General features: G+C 39.6%; 1 protein-coding gene across 9 annotated transcripts in view; it reads right to left on the bottom strand.

The window, feature by feature from the left end:
- si:zfos-1056e6.1 (uncharacterized protein LOC107988029 homolog) overlaps positions 1 to 21,775 on the bottom strand; it is a 134,044-nt gene that overhangs the window by 34,785 nt on the left and 77,484 nt on the right. For 4 of the 9 annotated variants that reach the window (XR_009515127.1, XM_059986046.1, XM_059986047.1 and 1 more), the window contains exon 8: positions 4,822 to 4,878. The exons of the other annotated variants lie outside the window; for them this stretch is intronic. Coding sequence is in view for 3 of the 4 variants with exons in the window: in XM_059986046.1 (XP_059842029.1) it covers positions 4,822 to 4,878 (57 nt within the window). In the remaining variant the exon portion in view is untranslated. The remainder of the gene's footprint in view (positions 1 to 4,821; positions 4,879 to 21,775) is intronic. 9 annotated transcript variants of the gene reach the window in all.

Raw genomic sequence — 21,775 nt, 5'->3', positions numbered from 1 at the left:
TTAAATTGGCATGAGGAAAGTGAATGCAAGGTTAGCATTTATTTCAAGAGGACTAGAATATAAAAGCAAGTATATAATGCTAAGGCTGTATAAGGCACATGTAAGGCCTCACTTGGAGTATTATAAGCTGTTCAAAGTCCCAATTAGAAACAAGGTGAGGAAGAATTTCTTTATCAAGAGGGTGGTGAACCTGTGTAATTCATTGCAATGGCAGTAATGGAGGCTGGGTCACAGGATATATGTAAGGTGGCGGTTGGTAGGTTCTTGATTAGTCAGGGCATAAAAGGTTATGGGGAGAAGGCAGGAGAATGGGGTTGAGAGAGAAATGGATCAGCCATGATGAAATGGCGGAGGAGAACTGAAATGGCCTAATTCTACTCTAGGTCTTATGGTCTTATATAAAAATTGTAAGCATGCATAGGAAAGTTAAACAAGCAAAAAAACCCACCAGAAATATAACAATTTGACACCCTAGTATAACGTTTACCAAAGTTCAAGAGAAAATAATTTAAGTTTTCCCAACCCCTCCTTAAAGTTGATACTCTCTAATCCAGGAATCATCCAGGTGTTCATATCCAAGTGCTGCCTCCCCAAATTTTTATTTCGTCACATATGACTTCTCAACTTTCATGCTTGACACCTTCCCATCCTCTCTCCTTGTATTGCTGCTTTCCAGGAGCTATAGATTTGCACCCTAATGCTCCTAAGAGTCTGTCCATTTACATTTTTTCACCATTTTTATTTAGAGATGCAGCACAGAACAGGCCCTAATGAGTTGCTATGCCCATTAACCCATAAAACCATAAGACATAGGAGCAGAATTAGGCCAATCAGCCCAACAAGTCTGCTCCAGTATTCTATAATGTCTGATCCCGGATCCTACTGAAACTCATACACATGTCTTCTCGCCATATCCTTTGATGCCTTGGGCAATCAGGAAACTATCAACTTCCACTCTAAGTACACCCATAGACCTGGCCTCCGCCACGGTCTACAGCAGAGCATTCCAGAGATTTACGACTCTCTGACTAAAAACAATCCTCCTTTCTTCTGTTCTAAAAGGTCGCCCGTCAGTTTTGAGGCCATACCCTTTAGTTCTGCATACCCCCACCACAGGAAACATCCTCTCCACATCCACCAAATCCAGTCCCTTCAACATTTGGTAGGTTTTAGTGAAATCAAAATGCATTCTTCTAAATTCCAGTGAGCGCAGGCCCAAAACTGCCAAATACCCCTCCTATGTGTAACCCCTTCATTCCTGGAATCATCCTCGTGTACCTCCTCTGGTCTCTCTCCAAAGACAACACATCCTTTCTGTGATACAGGACCCAAAACTGTTGACAATACTCCAAGTGCGGCCTGACTAGTGTCATAAAGCTTCAGCATTATCTCCTTGCTTATATTCTATTCCCCTTGAACTAAATGCCAATATTGAACTTGCCTTCTTTACCATAGAATCAACCTGTAAATTAACCTCCTGGGAGTCTTGTACGAAGACTGCTAAGTCCTTCTGCACTCCTGATGTTTGAATTTATTCCCCATTTAGATAATAGTCTACAATATTGTTCCTTTTACCAAAATACATTTCACAACACGGTATTCCATCTCCCACTTTTTTTGCCTATTCTTCCAATTTGTCTAAGTCCTCCTGTAATCACATTGCTTCCTCAGCACCACCTATCCCTCCACCTATCTTTGTATCATCTGCGTACTTTGTCATAAAGCCATCAATTCCATTATCTGAATCATTGACAAACAATGTGAAAAGTAACAGTCCCAATACTGATCCCTGAGAAACACCACTAGTCACTGGCAGCCAGACAGTAAAGGCCTCTTTATTCTCACTCACTGCCTCCTGCCTATCAGCCATTCCTCTATCCATGTCAGTACCTTTCCAGTAACACCTTCGGATTTTATCTTGTTAAGCAGCCTCATTCGAGTCACCTTATCAAGTACCTTCTGAAAATCCAAGTAAATGACATCCACTGCCTCCTCTTTGACCACCCTGCTTGTTACTTCCTTGAAGAACTCTAACAGATTTGCCAGGCAAGATTTCCATTTACAGAAACCATGCTGACTCGACTTATTTTATCATTAGTCTCTAAGTACCCAAAAACCTCATCTTTAATAATATTAACACTTTCACAAACACTGTTAGGCTAACTAGCATGTAATTGCCTTTCTTTTGCCTTCCTCCCTCCTTAAAGAGTGCAGTGACATTTGCAATCTTCCAGTCCTCTGAGACCATGCCAGAATCAAGTGATTATTGAAAAATCAGATCATGACCAATACATCTGTTATTTCTTCAGCAACTTCCCTCAGGACTCTGGGGTATAATCCATCTGGTCCAGGAGACTTAGCCACCTTAAGACCTTTGAGTATGCCTAGCACTTTTTCCTTTGTAATAGCAATGGCACTCACTCCGGTTCTCTGACACTCACGGACCTCTGGCACATTGCTAGAGTCTTCCACAGTGAAAACAGTTGCAAAGTACCCATTAAGTTAATCTGCCATTTCTTTGTTCCCCATTATAACCTCACCAGCATCATTTTCCAGTGGTCCAATAACAACTCTCACCTCCCTTTTACTCTTTATATAACTGGAAAAACTTTTGGTATCCTGCTTTATATTGCTGGATAGTTTGCCCTCATATTTCGTCTTTTCCCTTCTTATGGCTATTTTGGTTGCCTTTTGTTGAATTTTAAAACCTTCTCAATCATCCAACTTCCCACTCACTTTTGCTACTTTATATGTCCTTTCCTTGGCTTTTATGCAGTCCTTAACTTCCCTTGTGAACTATTCCCAGAAACTTCAGCTATCTCTGCTCTGCCATCATCCCCACTAATATCCTCCTCTAATCCACCTGCGCAAGTTCCTCTTTCATGCCTCTGTAATTCCCTTTATGCCATTGTGATACTGATACATAAACCCACCTTTTTATCCATAGCCTAATTACAGGGCAATTCCATAACTGGCTACCATCTGGATGAAAATGTTCAAGGTAAATTTATTAACAAAATTCATACAGTGGTATGCAAAAGTTTGGGCACCCCTGGTCAAAATTTCTGTTACTGTGAATAGTTAAGTGAGTAGAAGATGAACTGATCTCCAAAAGTCATAAAGTTAAAGATGAAACATTATTTTCAACATTTTAAGCAAGTTTAGTGTATTATTTTTGTTTTGTACAATCTTAGGGTGAAGAAAGAGAAAGGAGCACCATGCAAAAGTTTGGGCACCCCAAGAGATTTGAGATCTCAAGTAACTTTTACCAAGGTCTCAGACCTTAATTAGCTTGTTAGGGCTATGGTTTGTTCACAACCATCATTAGGAAAGGCCAGGTGATGCAAATTTCAAAGCTTTATAAATACCCAGACACATCAAAACTTGTCCCAACTATCATCAGCCATGGGCTCCTCTAAGAACATGTACAAATAAGCTGGATGAATTCAGCAGGTTGGGCAGCTTCCATTGAAAGGAGCAGTCAACGTTTCGGGCCAAGACCCTTTGTCAGGACTAAAGAAGGAGGGGGCAGGGGCCCTATAAAGAAGGTGGGGGAGGGTGGAATGTGCCAGGTGAAAAACCAATCAGAGGAAAGATCAAGGGGTGGGGAGACAAAGCAGGAAGGAGATAGGCAGGAAAGGTGAAGAAGGAATCTAAGGGGAAAGCACTGTGGGTAATAGAAGAAGGTAGAGTCATGAGAGAGGTGATAGGTAGCTAGAAGAGGAGACAGAGTGAAAGTGGGTTGGGGAAGGGAGAAGGAGGTTATTACCGGAAGTTGGAGAATTCGATGTTCATACCACCATAAGTGGGAGAATTCGTAAGCTGCCTAGCACTCTGAAAATTAAAATAATTGATGCCCACAAAGCAGGAGAAGGCTAAAAGAAGATAGCAAAGCATTTTCATGTAGCTGTTTCCTCAGTTCATAATGTAATTAAGAAATGGCAGTTAAAAGGAACAGTAGAGGTCAATTTGAGGTCTAGAAAACCAAGATAATTTTCCAAGAGAGCTGCTTGTAGGGTTGCTAGAAACACAAATCAAAACGCCTGTTTCACTGCAAAAGACCTTCAGGAAGATCTAGCAGACTCTGGAGTGATGATGCACTGTTCTGCTGTGCAGCGACACCTGCATGAATATGACCTTCATGGAAGAGTCATCAGAAGAAAACCTTTGCTGTGTCCTCACTACAAAATTCAGTGTCAGAAGTTTGCAAAGGAACATCTAAACAAGCCTGATGCATTTTGGAAACAAGTCCTGTGGACTGATGAAATTAAAATAGAACTTTTTGGCCGTAATGAGCAAAGATATGTTTGGAGAAAAAAGGATGCAGAATTTCATAAAAAGAACACCTCTCCAACTATTAAGCACAGGCACGGATTGATCATGCTTGTGTTGCAGCCAGTGGCACGGGGAACATTTCACTGGTAGAGGGAAGAATGAATTCAATAAAATACCAGCAAATTCTGGAAGCAAACATCACACTGTCTGTAAAAAAGCTGAAGGTGAAAAGAGGATGGCTTCTGCAACAGGATAATGATCCTAAAGACACCTCAAAATCCACAATGGACTACCTGAAGAGGCGCAAGCTGAAGGTTTTGCCATGGCCCTCGCAGTCCCCTGACCGAAACATTATCAAAAATCTGTGGATAGACCTCCCAAAGAGCAGTGCATGCAAGACTCCCAAGAATCTCACAGAACTAGAAGCCTTTTGCAAGGAAGAGTGGGTGAAAATCCCCCAAACAAGAATTGAAAGACCCTTAGCTGGCTACAGAAAGCGTTTACAAGCTGTGATACTTGCCAAAGGGGGTGTTAGTAAGCACTGACCATGCAGGGTGCCCAAACTTCTGCCTTGGGCTCTTTTCCTTTTCTGTTATTTTGAAACTGTAAAAGATGGAAATAAAAAGGTAATCTTGCTTAAAATATTAAAGAAATGTGTCATCTTTAACTTTATGCCTTTTGGAAATCAGGTCATCTTTCACTAGCTTAGCTATTCACAGTAATGGAAATTTTGACCAGGGGTGCCCAAACTTTTGCATGCCACTGTATATATCACCATATATAACTCTGATATTCAATTTCTTATGGGCATTTACAGTAAATACAAAGAAACAACAAAACATGCCAAATAATAATAATAAATAGGCAATAAATATCAAGCCCATGAGATAGAGTGTCCCTGAAAGTGAGCCCATAGGTTGTGGGAACAGTTCAGTGAGGGGGCTAGGTGAAGGTGAATGAAGTTAGCCCCTCTTGTTCAAGAGCCTAACTGTTCCTGAACCCGGTGATGTGCGTCCTCAGACTCCTGTACCTTCTCCTTGATTGCAGCAGCAAGCAGAGAGCATAGCCTGGATAATGGAGGTCCATGATGATGGATGCTGCTCTCTTGTGACAATGTTTCAAGTAGATATGATCAGTAGTGGGGAGGGCTTTATCTATGATCGATTGGGCTGTTTCCACTACCTTTTGTCAGCTTTACTATTCAAGGGCATTGACATTGCCATTCTAGCTTGTGATGCAACCAGTCAATATACGCTCCACTACACATCTATAGAATTTTGTTGAAGTTTTAGGCGTCATGCCAAATCTTCGCAAATTCCTAAGGAGGTAAAGGTGCTGTCATGCCTTCTTCACAAATGTACTTATGTGCTGGGCCCAGGACAGGTCTTCTGAAAAAAATAACACCAAGGAATTCAAATTTGCTGGCCCTCCCCACTTATGATGCTGCAATGAGGACTGGCTCATGGACCTCTGGTTTCCCCTTCCTGAAGTCAATAATCACCTCCTTGTTTTTGCTGACATTAAGTGAAAATTGCCCTCAAGTTCCTATTGAAATGTGTCATCTTGACTTTAGAATGCTTTCTTTGAAATGTATCCATCGTGTGCCTTACGAAGTGCTCCCAGAAACTCCAACCGTTGTTGCACTGCCATCATCCCTGCTAGTGAGCCCTTCCAATCAACTTCAGCCAGTTCCTCTCTCATGCCTCTGTAATTCCCTTTACTTCACCTTAATACTGATAGATCTGACCTTATCTTCTCCCTTTCAAATTACAGAGCTCCTTTACCTTAAGCTTCCTAATCAAGTCTGGTTATTACACAAAAATACAACTGCAGATGCTGTGAATCAAAGAATACGTACACAATGCTGGAAGAACTCAGCCGGTCAGGCAGCATCTGTGAGAAAAGAGTAGCCAACGTTTCGGGCCAAGACCCTTCATCAGGAATGGGTGGTAAGAGAGGGCCGAAGCCCAGTAATACAGATAGGGGAGGGGGTAGGGCCTAGAGGCGCCTGGTGGAAAACCAATCAGAGGAAAGATAAAGGGGGAGTGGGAGGGGATAAGCATGATGATGATCCCCTCCCCCTCCCCCCTTTATCTTTCTTTTATGATGTATGACCTATCTTTAAATTTTTGATTACAGAGTGGTATACCTTTATGTGATATGCTATAACATTTTGATCAATTCTATTACAATATATGAATGTACACAATTTATGTTGAGATGTATCTATGTGTTGCACTCTGTAAATCTTGTTTTTTCTTCTGAATAAAAATATTGTAAAAAGAGAGGAGTGCAGCAAGTGGCTCTCCTGCCTGACTGCATGCTAGCGAGGCAGACGCTGGGCCTTGTTCAGGTGAAGTGGTGAATATGTTCGAAATCCTGAAAGAGAAAAGGGAGTTCCGGAAAGAAAAAGAGCAGCAGCTCCATGATATTAAGTTACAGCTCACCAGCGTCAATCAAAAAATAGCGGTGGCAGAGACTCGCATTGAGAAGGTGGAAGATCGCATTCAAAATGTGGAACGAATACTGAGTAAGACAATAAAAGTATTACATCACAAAGGAGGTAAACTGCTTGACCTGGAGGGAAGATCACAGCAGAAAAATATCAGAATCTACAACGTTTCCAAAGGACCGGAGGGCTCGTCTATGATGGAGTTTGTCGGAAAGTCAATGTCGGGCGCGCTGGATCTTTCCTCGGCTATGGAGCTGGAAGTCGAAAGAGCCTATCATGTGCTCATCCTGAACCTACCCAGGATAGAAAGCCATGCTCAATAATAATAAAATTCCTTCGGTACAGCACCAAGGCAGAGATTCTACGAAGGGCCTGGGGTAAGAAGAGAGTGTTTTTCAACGATAAATTAATATAGTTCGACCAAGATTACCCCCCCACCCCGCAGTCCTGCAGAAATGCAAAGAACACTCTGAAGTAAAGCAAGTACTAAAGCAAAAAAAAATTAGATTTCAAACTCCGTACCCTGCTAAACCTCAAGTGTTTTATGACAACAGGACGCAGTTGTACTAGCCAGTAGTAGAGGTGACTATAGACCTGAAGGCCAGAGGGTTGCCCGTCAGCGTGACCAAAACGAGGGAAAGCCTGGCTGAGCAATTATCCCACTCCGCTTGGGAAATAGTGCGAGAATCGAGAAGGCAGAAGACGGGAGGAGGCTGAGAGAAATATATCAGGAAGAGACCGGGAGTTTCCCAAAGACAGTCCTCACCCCCTTCAGAAGAGCCATAAGGTTTGGCTAACTTTAAAAATGTTGAGAAGCTAAACAGAAGCAAAAGTACAAGGTGATAAACCTGTCTCGAGAAATACTTATAATGTGTATTTTATATCACTTAGTTGTTATTCTTTATTCGCTTACTTACTCCTTTATCCCCACCAAAATGAGAATATACATATGTGTACATATGTTATATATATATATATATATATATATATATATATATATATGTATGGAGTACACAGGGAAATCTTTTCAGTGTAATGGATTTGTTCACTGACTTTTATGAATACTGCAATGGGGGCCCTCAACTCACAAGTAGGAGGTAGACATTTCCTCTAGCTCAACGCAGGGTCATCTACTAGAGACCTCAGCCTTGGAATCACACGTCTGTTGCCATTTTTGCTATTATTTGCATTTCTTGGTTCTTATTTGTTCAGGGAGGAGATCGATTAAATTTTATTCTAATTTCAATGATACATTGACAGATAAATACAGACGGCTAAGGACAAGGTAAAATTCATTTCTTTTACTGTCAATGGGCTATTAAATCCAATCAAACATAAGGGAATTTTATCCAAAATGAAAAAAGAACAAGCCCATGCAGTATATTTACAGAAAACTCATTTAAGTGATAATGAGCATAAAAAACTAAAGAGAATGGGTTTCACTAATCTGTTTTGCTCCTCATATAAATCAGGACATAGAAGAGGAGTTGCTATTCTTACCTCAAGCAAGCTAAATTTTGAAAAGTATTCAAAATGGGAGATAAAGAGGGCAGATATATTCTGGTAAGAGGGAATATAGACGGAAATTCAGTTACTCTATTGAATATATACGCACCCCCGGGAAGTGATAATTGGTTTCTTTCAGAAAATTACTGATATTATGGTAACAGAAACAGAAGGTCTCCTGATATGTGGGGGAGACTTAAATTTACAATTACAACCAAATTTAGACTCTTCCAATAGAAAAACATATGAAACAAAATCTTTACATAAGAAAGTTAATACACTTTTTGAGGATGCTGGTTTAATTGATATATGGAGGGACCTTTTCCCTGACAGAAGGGATTACACTCATTATTCTGCTCCCCATTCTGTATATACAAGAATAGACTATTTCATAACATTTGGAAAAGACAAAGACAAAATAAACTCCTGTGGAATTGGGACAATAGATTTAAGTGACCATGCACCTATATATTTATCCGTTGATTTTGACCTACAACCAAAGAATACTATTTGGAAACTAAATTCAAGTCTACTCAATGATCCGTACTTTAAGGAACAAATTAAAAAAGCAATTGGTCTCTACTTAGAATTTAATGATAATGGAGAGGTTTCACTTCCCATTTTATAGGATACTCTGAAGGCGGTCTTAAGAGGGAAAATTATCGTGATATCTCCATATAAGGAAAAAATAAGGAATAAAACATTAGAGGAATTACAGAATAGGCTGCAGGAACTAGAGAAAAAACACAAATTGAATTTGGCACAGGATACATTAGGGGAAATTAAAAGAATTAGGAATGAAATAAATAACTTGGCTACGCAAGAAATCAGGAAAAATTTAATGCTTCTGAAACAGAGACACTATGAAAGTGGATCAAAATCTATGAAAATACTGGCGTGGAAACTGAAAAAAAAGATAGCAGAAAATTCAATTCATAAAATTAGGGACCCAAGAACGAACATGATAAAAAATAAGCTAAGTGAAATTCAAGAAGCTTTTGAAGTGTTTTACAAAACTCTATATTCCAAAGTTCCAGGGGGAAGTCTAACTCAAATTGACACCCTCTTGAATTCTCTAGAGTTACCCACTTTAAGCGAAGAAGAAAATAGAATGATGACTGCTGACATAACTGAAGTTGAATTAAAAGCTGCAATTAGTAGGCTTCAATTAAGCAAGTCACCAGGATCAGATGGGTATACGGTAGAGTGGGACAAAGAATTTAAAAATTAGTTAATTCCTGTTTAACTCCCCACACTGAACCAGACTCTAAAAAAGGCACAAATGCCACCCAATTGGAAGGAAGCGATAATCTTAGCTATACCGAAAGAAGGCAAGGATAAAATGGAATGCTGGTCATTTAGACCAATATCCGTTCTTAATGTAGATTATAGGTTATTTACCTCCATCATAGCCAAACGATTAGAGGAGTTTCTACCCATACTGATACGTAATGATCAGACAGGTTTTATACGACAATGCCAGACACAAGACAATATACGAAGGACACTTCACATTATGGATCATATACAAAAAAATAAAATCAAAGCAATAGTGATAAGCATGGATGCTGAAAAGGCAGTTGATTTGGTTAATTGGAATTCTCTTTACAGAGTTTTACATAGATTTGGTTTCCAAGACACAATTATTAAAACTATACAGACACTATATGACAATCCCATTGCTAGGATTAAAATCAATGGATAATTATCAAATAGTCTTACCCTAGAAAGGGGCACGAGACAGGGTTGTGCATGGTCACTGCTACTCTTCGTGTTATATCTGGAACCATTAGCTCAATACATCAGACAAAATGAAGATATCAGGGGAATTACTATTAAAGGGACAGAGCATAAATTGGCTTGTTATGCGGATGACATATTGATCTATCTAGAGCAACCAACACACTCTTTACCTAAATTGATGTAATCCTTTGAACAATATGGTCCATTATCAGGATACAAGATCAACTTAAATAAAACCCAATCACTTTCATATTACTGTAGCCCACCAAGACAAATTGAAAGTTGATACCCCTGGGCATGGCACACAGAGTCTTTCACATATTTGGGCATCATTATGCCAAAAGATTTGGCAAAATTATCAGAATATAATTATCAGCCTTTACATAAAAAAAATTAAGGAAGATGTGGCAAGATGGAACCTGATTCCTTTTTTCAGTGTCAGTTCAAGGATTGAGTCTATTAAAATGAATATACTGCCCAAACTGTTATATCTCTTTCAGACCCTACTAATAGAGATTAATCAAAATCAATTCAATGAATGGAACAAGATGCTATCAAGGTTTATTTGGCAGGGTAAAAGGCCTAGAGTTCGTCTCAAAACTTTGCAATTAGCGAAGGAAAAGGGGGGGGGGTGGGGCCTACCTTCTCTTAGAGATTATTATTTTGCAGCACAGTTGAGAGCTATGATATGTTGGTGCAACCCATCATATGATGCTCAATGGAAAAACATTGAGGAGTGGGTACTTCCCATCCCTATACAAGCAATTTTGGCTGATAACAACCTGCAAAGGTACATTAATACTATTGATAACCCATGGGTGAAATTGACTCTTAAAATATGGAAAACTACTATAAAAGCATATAATTTAGAGGGAGATATTGCAATTCTTAAATGGTGTGCATATGACTCAGATTTTATATCAAATAAATTGGATTCTAGATTTAAGGACTGGACAGCTAAAGAAATAACAGTTCTTTGCAACATAATGAAAGAAGGAACACTGTTCATTTTTTAAATGCTTAAAGAGAAACACTTATTAGAAAAACAAGATTTTTTATCGGTATTTACAGATGCGACAATATGTTAATAAGGTACTTAAAAATGTAACCAAGGGAAGTACGTGCTTGATAGAGCTCTTTAGAAAAGCATATAATTCAGATAATGGTATTAGAATCATTTCAAGCATGTATAAGGGGTTGTCAAATCTTAAAACACACTTGACTTCATTCATTAAAACAAAACGGGAGAAGGAAGGAGGGATAATTATATCTGAAGAAGAATGGACAACAATATGGAGGTATCAATGGAAGTGTACCAGTTCACAGAAATGGAGGGAGTTTGGATGGAAAAAATTGATAAGATATTTTATTACACCCTCTCAGAAATCCCATTATAATAGTAACCTCCCTGTTTGTTGGAGAAATTGTGGAAATCACAATGCAAATCATTATCATATTTTTTGGGACTGCCCTGTTATCAAAAACTATTGGAGGGGGATACACAATGCCCTACAAGACATCTTTAAATATGAAATACCCTTAAAGAGTAAGACCATATATTTTGGATATATACCTCAAGATTGGTTGAAAAGAGATAAATATTTAATGAATATACTGCTGGTGGCTGGTAAAAAGACTCTTACTAGGAAATGGTTATCACAAGAGAGCCCAACTTTAAATACATGGATGGAAATTACAATGGACATTTACAAAATGAAGAAGGTAACAGCATCCGTTAATCATAAGCTGGAACAATTTGATTCATACTGAGAAAAATGGTTTAACTACATAATGCCTCATAGGCCTGATTTTATTCTCACAAATCAATGAATCTTTTGTAAAAAAAAAAGATCACTCCCTACTTGTACATAGTTCTTTCCTTTTGCTTGTTTTTTCTTTCCACTCTTTTCTATAAGTGTATATCTCAGATAAATACTTTGTGGAGATTTGTGATATATATGATTATATGCTATATATGTACAAAGTCTGAAGTACATCTTATGGAAATGTTTGTTTGATGATGATGAATAAAAAAAATAAATTACAAAAAAAAAGAAATCTGGATCGGCATGGACCAGTTGGGCTAAAAAGTGTGTTTCCATGCTTCATGACTCTGACTCTGAGTTCCAACGTCAGTGAATTACATTGCAGGTATATAAAACTTTTCATTAGATCATATTTGGAGTGCTCTCTGCAGTTCTGGTCGCTGCATTATAGAAATTATGTGGAAGCTTTGGAGAGGGTGCAAAAGAAGTTCAAGATTTTGCCAGGATTAGAGAGCATTAGCTGCAAGGAGAGGTTGGACACACGGGTTGTTTTCTTTGAAGCAGCATAAGGCTGAGTGGTGTCCTGGTAGGATTATATAAAATTATGTGCAGCATAACTAGATCATTATAGTCTTTTTTCCCAGGATAGAAATTTCAAATAAGTTTAAGATGAAAAGGAAAAATTGAAAGGAGAGCTAAAGATTTTTTTAAACACAGAGGGTGGTAGGTTGGTGGAACACTCCCAGCAGAAGTCGTAAAAGCAGATAACATAGCAATGTATTTAGACAGACAAATGATCAAGTTGGGAGCTGAGAGATATGGACTTCGTACATGCGAATGGGGTTAGTTCAAATTCAGATCATGACGGGTATTGACAACACAGTATATTGTCCATGTTCTATATTAAAAATGGTAAACAATCCAGCTCATCCTACTTCTGAAACCGACCTTCTATAAAACCACTTCAAAATTATCCCAAAACAGATTAGTAAAGCTCCCCGGCATGACACAGACCATGCTCTGTTATCTGTCCATATTGAACTGACCTCAACAAATACAGTTCAGTCACTTTAATTGCATATCCTATTTCTACTTTGACTGTGGCTTCCAGTACAGTTACAATGAGGGCCATCAAAAGCTGAGGAAGAACACCTTATCTTCTATTTGGGGACACTGCAGCCGTCTGGACTAAATATCGAAATGACTTATTTTAACTTGCTCTTTCTGTCCATATCAAAACTAGCCATTTCTGCCTGTCAACTATCTGTCAATTTACCTCAGTTTTTCTCTACAATTGGTATGGTGTAGCATTTTATTACATCTCACAGCCTTGCTATTAGCAAAACATAAAGAAACATAATCTGATTCTGTCATATTGAGTCATGATCAGATAGTCCCCTTGTCTCACCATGCCCTTCCTCTACCCTCTCTGCTGCTGGAAAATAACTTTTATCTCTTTCCTAGTTCTAATGAATGGTCTGGACCTGAAGGGCGAATACTTAACCCTTCTCTACAGACTCTACCTGGCCTTTGCTTTACACTTATGACCGTGTGGCCAAGCACAGTTCCAATGCCATATTCAGGTTTGCCGACACCACCACTATTATTGACTGAATCAAAGGTGGTGACAAATCAGCATGTTGGAGGCAGGCTGAAAATCTGTCTGAGTGATGCCATAACAACAAAAACTCAGTGCCAGCAAGACCAAGGATCTGTTTATTGACTTCAGGAGGAGGAAACCAGAGGTCCATGAACCAGTCCTCATCAGAGGCATCAGAGATGGAGAGGGTCAGCAACTTTAAATACCTCGGTGCTATTATTTCAGACGACCTCTCCTGAGCCCAGCACCTAAGTGCAATGATGAAGAAAGCACGGCAGCACCTCTACTTCCTTTGTAATTTGCAAAGATTCTGGATGACATCTAAAACTTTGACAAATTCTATAGATGTATGGTGAAAAGTATCTTAACTGGTTGCATCACAGCCTGGTATGGAAACACCAATGCCCTTAAATGGAAAATCCCACAAAAAGTCGTGGATATGGCCCAGTCCATCACAGGTAAAGCCCTCCCAACCATTAAGTACATCTACATGGAGTGTTGTCGCAGGAAAGCAGCATCCAACTTCAGGGACCCCCACCATTCAAGTCATCCTCTCTTTTTGGTGCTGCCATCAAAGAAAGTACAGGAGCTTCAGGATTAACACCACCAGGTTCAGGAACAACTATTAACCATCAACCATTAGGCTCCTGAAAGAGAGTGGATAACTTTACCCAAATTCACTTGCCCATCACTGAACTGTTCCCACAACCTGTGGACTCTCTTTCATTGACTGATCATCTCATATTCTTGATATTTATTCCTTACTGTTATTATCTTTTTTCGTTCTTTTTGTATTTGCATCTTTTGTTGGAATGTGCACCCCCTCTGCACATCTCCTTTGATGCCTTCTTCCTTGGGTGGCTGTAGCAGGAAGCAAAATAGTGCACAACAAGTCCAGCTGCACTGCAATCAAGCAACTTGCTGATGGTGTAGACCTACAGTACTTGATCTTCTTAATGTTCAGCAATGACTTGCAATTGGAAAAATGACTTAAAAGGAATTATATGGCCAAACCCAGAGCTGACCTAGATCAAAGCCCCGAAATTACAGAGATCTGATCCCTGCCAAAATCACTTTTGTCTTTGGAGTCATTTTCTGTAAGTCTGAACAGGCCTTATCTTCATAAGGAAAGGTAACTTGAGTTGGGTGGAGACTATGTAAAGCCCCTGCATCTCTCTGAAGATACCTCTGGAAGTTATCAAGGCTTTAACAAGCCATTTCTAGGTAACAGAGATATCCAGAGGCCTAGACTAAAACTATACTTAGGGAGTAAATCCTGTTCTTAAATTTGCCACATCCAAGAGAAGATACGTATGCACCGGCGGTGACAGTCAATTACGTGCTCCCGTATACCTGAATGGGACAGTGACAGTTCAGATGCTACACATTAGTGAAGGGGAAAGTGTAGGGTAATGCTGTGACGATCAATATCAGCTGAAATGGATTGAAGATGGCCAAAACGCATCAAGCTGGACTATCACTAGTCTCATACATGGAGAATGGATTGTATACTGTGCAAGGGTGTGAGAGCTAAACTTTCTCTTTGCAACTAAGATTTTGAAAAAGCTAAGGTTATATATTCACCAGTGGTTGCTGCTGTTCTAATTTAGCAGAATGTTCAGGCAACCCAGAGGGATACAACCTCAGTGGGCAGGAAATTTTTTTTTAAATTGAATATTGTTGAAATTCTTAAAGCGGAATGATTGAGAATTGGAGCTCCAGAGATATTTGAAAATTACAATCTAGAGAGCAGGAAGCTCAAATATTAGGACATGCTTTATAATATTCAGAAAAGAATAGTGAGTGGGAGCATACGACACCAAATCCAGTTCAGATACTCTCTCTGAATGGATTTCAGAATCAAGCTGGAAGGACTGAGCATAACTGCAGCAAGGCTGAGAGGGAAACAGGCTTGGCCAAGAAACAGCTTATGTAAACGGAGCAGTGTTCAACTGTAGGCTGACATGACGGGTTTTTTTTAACTCAATACACAGATTAATTCTGTACAATATTTAACCAATCATACTAAACATCAATGATCATATCGTTGAGGAGATGGAGACATACTCCACTCCTTCTACAGAAACTCAGATAACATGAAGATAGCCATACTGGTGTAGCTAAGGACCAGGTAAACATTGTCCAGCTGTTGCCAAGGAGGGAAGAACAGTCTCAGGTGGAACTGTGCTCTGTCACAACACATCACAGTTAGAATCAGGGATAATGTTAGCATTGTGGAAAAATGGAATATTTTGGCTGCAGCTTTATTTTGACAACTCCAGAATATCACAACAATAGCCTGATTATCTCCACCCCTAGGAAACCCACGTGCCCTACCACCCTATGTCACCCACGCATAATGCTGGTGGTGCTACGCCCATATTCAATTATTCTACCAAGAAAGAAAACAAAATTGTTTTCATGATACCAGTTCCCAGAAACACATCAACACAATGAGAAATCAAAATCAATGTGAATTTACCAAGGTTGAGTGAAAGGCTTATCTTGCATTCTGTTCAGACAGATCAATCCATTCCACAGTGCATTGATGTAATACAAAGTAAACCAATACAGAATGCAGAATAACGCATAATCTCTACAGCCAAAGTGCACTGCAGGTAGGCAATAAGGTACAAAATCATAACAAGTTAGATTATGAGGTCAGAAGTCCATCTGATTTACTAGGGTCCAATTCAATAGTCTTATAATAGCTAAATAGAAACTGTCCTTGATACTGGAGGTACATGCTTTTAGGCTTTTCTGTCTTTTGCCTATGGGAGAGCAGAGAACAGACAATGTCTGGGGTGGGTGGGGCTTTGATTATGTTTGCTGCTTTACCAAGGCAGTGAGAAGTACAGACTGAGTTCAAGGAGGGAAGGCTGGTTTCCCTAATATGGTGAGTAATGTCTACAGCTCTGCAGGTTCGTACAGCTTCACACAGACTAGTCGACAAACTCAGCCATGATACATCCAGGTAGAGTGCTTTCTATGGTGTATAGAACCAACTAAAGACTTAATTGTAGACAGTGGCATGTTGCCTTTAAATCAACAGAAATTTTGACTGCAAAATGGAATCTGGAACTACCGGAGTTCAGGTTCAACAACCAATCTGCTGGAAGAACTTTGCGAGTGAAGCAATGTCTGTGTGAGGAATGGAATTTTTAATGTTTCAGGTTAAAACCCTACATCCACACTGAGGGTGGAGAGCCAAGATGGCCAGTATAGAGTGGAGAAGAGGGAGTGGCAAGAAAAGATTTTGAGTATCTCTGCTTGGTTTCATCAATGTAAAGAAGGCCTCATTGAGTAAGTTAAATACGTTAGATCCAAAGTTCAAAGTAAAAATTATTATCAGAGTGCATACATGTCACAACATACAGCCCTGAGATTGAATTTCCTACCGCCATATTCAACAAATCTATAGAATAGTAGCATCTGTGGGAGAAAAGGAATTTTTGATGTTTCAGTTTGAAACCCCACATCCACCCAGAGGGTGGAGAGCCAAGATAGCCAGCATAGAGTGGAGAAGTGGAGAATAGGATCAATGAAAGAGCAAACAAAGAATAGAAGACAACAAGCTGTGCAAATATAAATAAATAGCAATAAACAATAAGAGCATGAAATAACAAGATAAAGAGTCCTTAAAGTGAGATCATTGGTTGTGGGAACATCTCAGTAGATCAGTGCAGTTATCCTCTTTTTTTCAAGAGCCTGATGATTGAGGGGTAGTAACTGTTCTTCAGACTGGTGGTGCAAGTCCTGAAGCATTTGTACCTTCTACCCAATGGCAGTATTGAGAAAAGAATACGGCCTGGGTGGTGAGAATCTCTGATGGTGGGTGCTGCTTTCCTACGACAGCATTTTATGTGGATGTGCTCTACGGTTGGGAGAGCTTTACCCATGACATACTGTCCAAATCCACCAAGTTTTATAACATTTTCTATTCAAAGACATTGGTGTTCCCATACCAGGCTGTAATGCACACTGTCAATATGCTTTCCGCTGCACATCTATAGAAGTTTATCTAAGTTTTTGATGTCATACCAAATCTCCGCAGACTCCTAAAGAAGTAGAGGTGCTGCCTTGCTTTCTTTACAATTACATTTACATGTTGGATCCAGAGAGTTTCACTCAGGAATTTAAAGTTACTGACCCTCTCTGCCTCTGATCTTCCGATGAGGACTGGCTCTGGATTCCGTCTGCTGAAGTCTACAATCAGTTCTTCAGTCTTTCTGACATTGAGTGAGAGGTTGTTTTTATGACACCACTTAGCCAAATTTTCAATCTCCCTCCTGTACACTGATTCATCTCCACCTTTGATGCAGTGGTGTCATCAGCAAACTTGAGTATGATGTTGGAGCAGTACTTAGCCACACAGTCAAGGGTGCAAAGTGAGTAGAGCAGGGGTCAAACCACAGCCCTGTGGTGCACCTGTGCTGACAGAGATCATGGAGGAAATACTTCAGCCAATCTGAACTGACTGGGGTCTACAAGTGAGGAAATCCAGAATCCTAATGCACAAGATGGTACTGAAGCCAGTTTCTACTGACTGGGTTCAGTAAGTCATGCTACATATTGCTACCAATAACATAGGTAGGAAATGGGAGGAGGTCCTAAAGAAAAAATATAGGGAATTAGATGGAAAGCTGAAAAGCAGGACCTCCAGGGTAATAATCTCTGGACTGCTACCTATGCCTTCACCACTGAGGGTAAGAATAGGATGATTTGGCAGATCATTAGGCTCTCTCCTGGGGAAGGTGTGACCTGTACAAATTGGGCAGGTTACACCTGAACCCAAAGGCAACCTATATCCTTGTAGGCAGGTTTGCTAGAGCTGTTAGTGAGGATTTGAACTAATTTGGCAAGGAGATAGAAATAGGAAAGTTAGGGCTGAAGATGGGACAGTTGGTAATCAAGTAGATGCAGTGTGAACTGAGACTTTCAAGAAGGGCAGAGAGATGATAGCACAACATTGCAGTCAGAGGGATGAGTTACAGTGGGGCAAAATCAAAAAGGGTGATGAATACAGGACCGAATGTGTTATAATTTTAATGCACACAGTACACAGAATGATATCACAGAGTTGTGGCTGGAAGAAGATCATAGTTGGGAGATTAACATCCAATGATAGACCTTGTATGAAAAGGACACACAAGCAGACAGAGGGGGTGGGGTAGCTCTATTGGAAATCCTTAGAAAGAGGTGACATAGGATCAGAACATGTAGAATCCTTGTGGGTAGTTAAGAAACTGAAAGGATAAAAATACACTGATGAGAGTTATATACAGGACTCCAAATAGAAGCCAGGATGTGGGTTACAAATTACAACAGGAGATAGAAAAGACATGTAAAAAGGACAATGCTACAACGGTCACTTGGGGGGGAGGGGTCAATATGTAGGTATTGAGAAAATCATGTTGCTGCTGGATCCCACTCTGTTGAATGCCTATGAGATGATCTTTTAGAGCAACTTGTGATTGAGTCACTAGGGGATCAGCTAGTTCTGGATTGGGTGCTGTGTAATGAACCAAATTTGATTAGCAAGCTCAAAGCAAAGGAACCCTTACAAAGCAGTAATCAGAATATCATAGAATTCACCCTGCAATTTGGAAGGGAGAAAATAAAGAGAGGTGTACCGGTGGAGTAAAGGAAGTTACAGAGGCATGAGAGGGGCTGGCCAAAGCTGATTGGAAGGGGACACCAGCAAGGATGATGGCAGAACAATGATGGCTGGACTTTCTGGGGACAATTCAAAATACGACCCACAGATTTCTTTAAGGTTAACTTGAAGGTTGAGTTGATGGTAAGGAAGACTAATGAAATGCTGACATTGGAGGACTAGAATATAAGAACAAGAGCTGAGGCTTTATACGGAATTGGTCAGACGTCAGTCAGTGTATTGTGAACAGTTTTGGGCCCCTTGTTTAAGAAAAATGTGCTGGCATTGGAGAGGGCCCAAAGGAGGTTCACAAGAGTGATTATGGGAATGAAAGGGTTAATGTATGAGGAGCATTTGATGGCTCTGGGCCTGTACTCGCTGGAGATTAGAAGAATGAAGGGGAATCTCATTGAGACCTTTTAACATTGAAAGACCTGGATAGAGTGGATGTAGGAAGGATATTTCCTATTGCGGGTGAGTCTAGGACCAGAGGGCACAGTCTCTGACTGGAGGGACATCCCCTTAGAATAGAGGCAAGGAGGAATTTCTTTTACCATAGGATAGTGAATCTGTGGAATTCATTGCCACATGCAGCTGTGGAGGCCATATCATTCATTATATTTAATGCAGAGGTTGATAGGTTCTTGATTAGTCAGGGCATGAAGGGTTGCGAGGGATAATAAATCAGCCACAGTGGAATGGCAGAGCAGACTTAGTGGGCCAAATGGTCTAATTCTGCTCCTATCTCTTATGGTATTATAAGGTTGAAGGAGATGCATGTGAACTTGTGTCTCAGCTGGGTGAAGTTTAGGTCCCTAGATGGTAGTGAGGGAGGAAGAGTAAGGACAATTGTTAAATCTACCAAGAGGGCAGGGCAATGTGTTAGGGGTCAAGGAAAGGGGTGTGGAGGGATGAGGGTCCAGAGAGCCACCAAGAAAGTGGTCCCTGCAGAAGTGGGGTATGGGGAGAAGATATGACTAAAGGTGGGATCTCATTACAGCTGGCAGAAATGATGACTTTAGGTTAATGAGATGTTTGTATCTATGTTTTTGCACAGATTCCTGCATTCCTTTGTGTTAGACCTTTAAAAGTTTTTCTTGAGGTATGAGTGATTTTGTTGTACATTGTCCTGTGTCCTTGAGAGTAAGTCATATTTTGTTTGACGTGTGAGAATGCACTGTGCATTTTAAAATGTTAAATGATGTTTGGCAGCTTTTGTGTTGCAGCAGAGATAATTGAGATATTTTGTATAGAAACAGTTGTGAAACAGGAGAGAAATAGCAATTGATTACCTATGGAATGGAGATGCAGGAAGCTACAAATAAGACTGGGCCTTGGATACAAAACTTATTACGTATCTGTGTCTAAGCCAATGAATCTTTTGAGATAGATGTTTTAATTTAGTTATAGTAAGACTCAGCTATCATTTTATTGAATAGAAATTGAAATCAGTGGAATTCTTTGGTTTTATTTCAAACATGGAGTTAACTGAATTGAACTGCTTTTTAATACAAGCACGAGAAGTGAGTTTTGGATTGGTTCTCCCCAAAGAAAGTTGTGTCCACTAATAAGATGTTAGTTATGGTTTTAATTTCGATCAATTCCGTTTGGATCTTGGAGAGAGAACTTAACGAGAGTTATTGAAAAAGCAAAAAGCCAGCATAAAAGAATGAATTTATTGTACTATCAGACTCATATTTCATTGCTTCTAATCCTGCCACTGGTGAAAAGTGTGAGAAGTTAATCCTATCTATCATCCATTCCTTCATCTCTATGCCAAAGTAGGAAGTTTTAATTGTGGAAAATATTCCTGATATGTACCCTCAACTGCTTCTCTTTCCACACTTGCTGCCAATCTTGCTGCTTGTTTCTCGCATTTTTGTTTCCTGTTTCAGGTTTCTACTCCTGTAGTTTTTTTTAAATATGATGACAAAACCCGCCAGTCTAATAATAACTTTGTTTCCAGCCTATAAGTGAAGAGAGACATTTCTGGGACTGAGATCACTGATGGATATTAGGCTAATCTCACTGTTCCTTTTTAAATCAGGAAAGATTAGGTTATTAATTATTTTCCATCTTAGTGGTGTTTCAGGCTGAAATGTAAAAAGAATGGCTTGTACTAGAAAGCATATTTGAACATGCTGCTGGTCTACAACAATGTGTGTATGCAGGTGTGATTGGTTGCAAGGAAGTACTGTACTTTGAGGAACAGACTGTACACATGAAGTTACTTAAATTACTATAACATGATAATAGTAGCATGAGAGAAAGAGGAGTGAGTGGAGGCTGTTTGGGGTGTGTTAAGATGAGGCAGTGTTCTCTTAAAAAAATAAGTAAATATTGGAAGTATGTGAGCTTTTATTCTTTCACAAAGAGTTTAATTTTTAGTTCACTATAAAATTAAGCTTTCCTTTTAGAAAGTTTTACTGTTTTTTAATGAAAGAAAACAAGACTGAATTATGTTAGTCTATTTGAAGCAGGTTTTCTTTTACTTTTTGCTCTCTTTCTTTGTGTTTATTCCATTCAATCAATATAAATACTAAATTAGAATTGTTATTGGATAAAATCACACTAAATTCAATGATGGTCATAATATTTGGCTTAATATTGCAAAGTAAGTGAGAATTGCAAGATCCAGCCACAAAATTACTACATATTAAAAGGTGATAACATCAAATACCATAATTCCAAGCAAACTCATCACCAGACTCTGAGATCCAGGAGTTAACAGTCCCGCTGCAACTGGATCCTTGACTTTCTGACTAACAGACTGCAAT

Source organism: Hypanus sabinus, chromosome 12, assembly GCF_030144855.1.
Source record: "Hypanus sabinus isolate sHypSab1 chromosome 12, sHypSab1.hap1, whole genome shotgun sequence".
NCBI classification, from domain to species: Eukaryota; Metazoa; Chordata; class Chondrichthyes; order Myliobatiformes; family Dasyatidae; genus Hypanus; species Hypanus sabinus.
The sequence above is the reverse complement of the archived record's forward strand: the minus strand, read 5'-3'. Positions and strand labels throughout refer to the sequence as shown.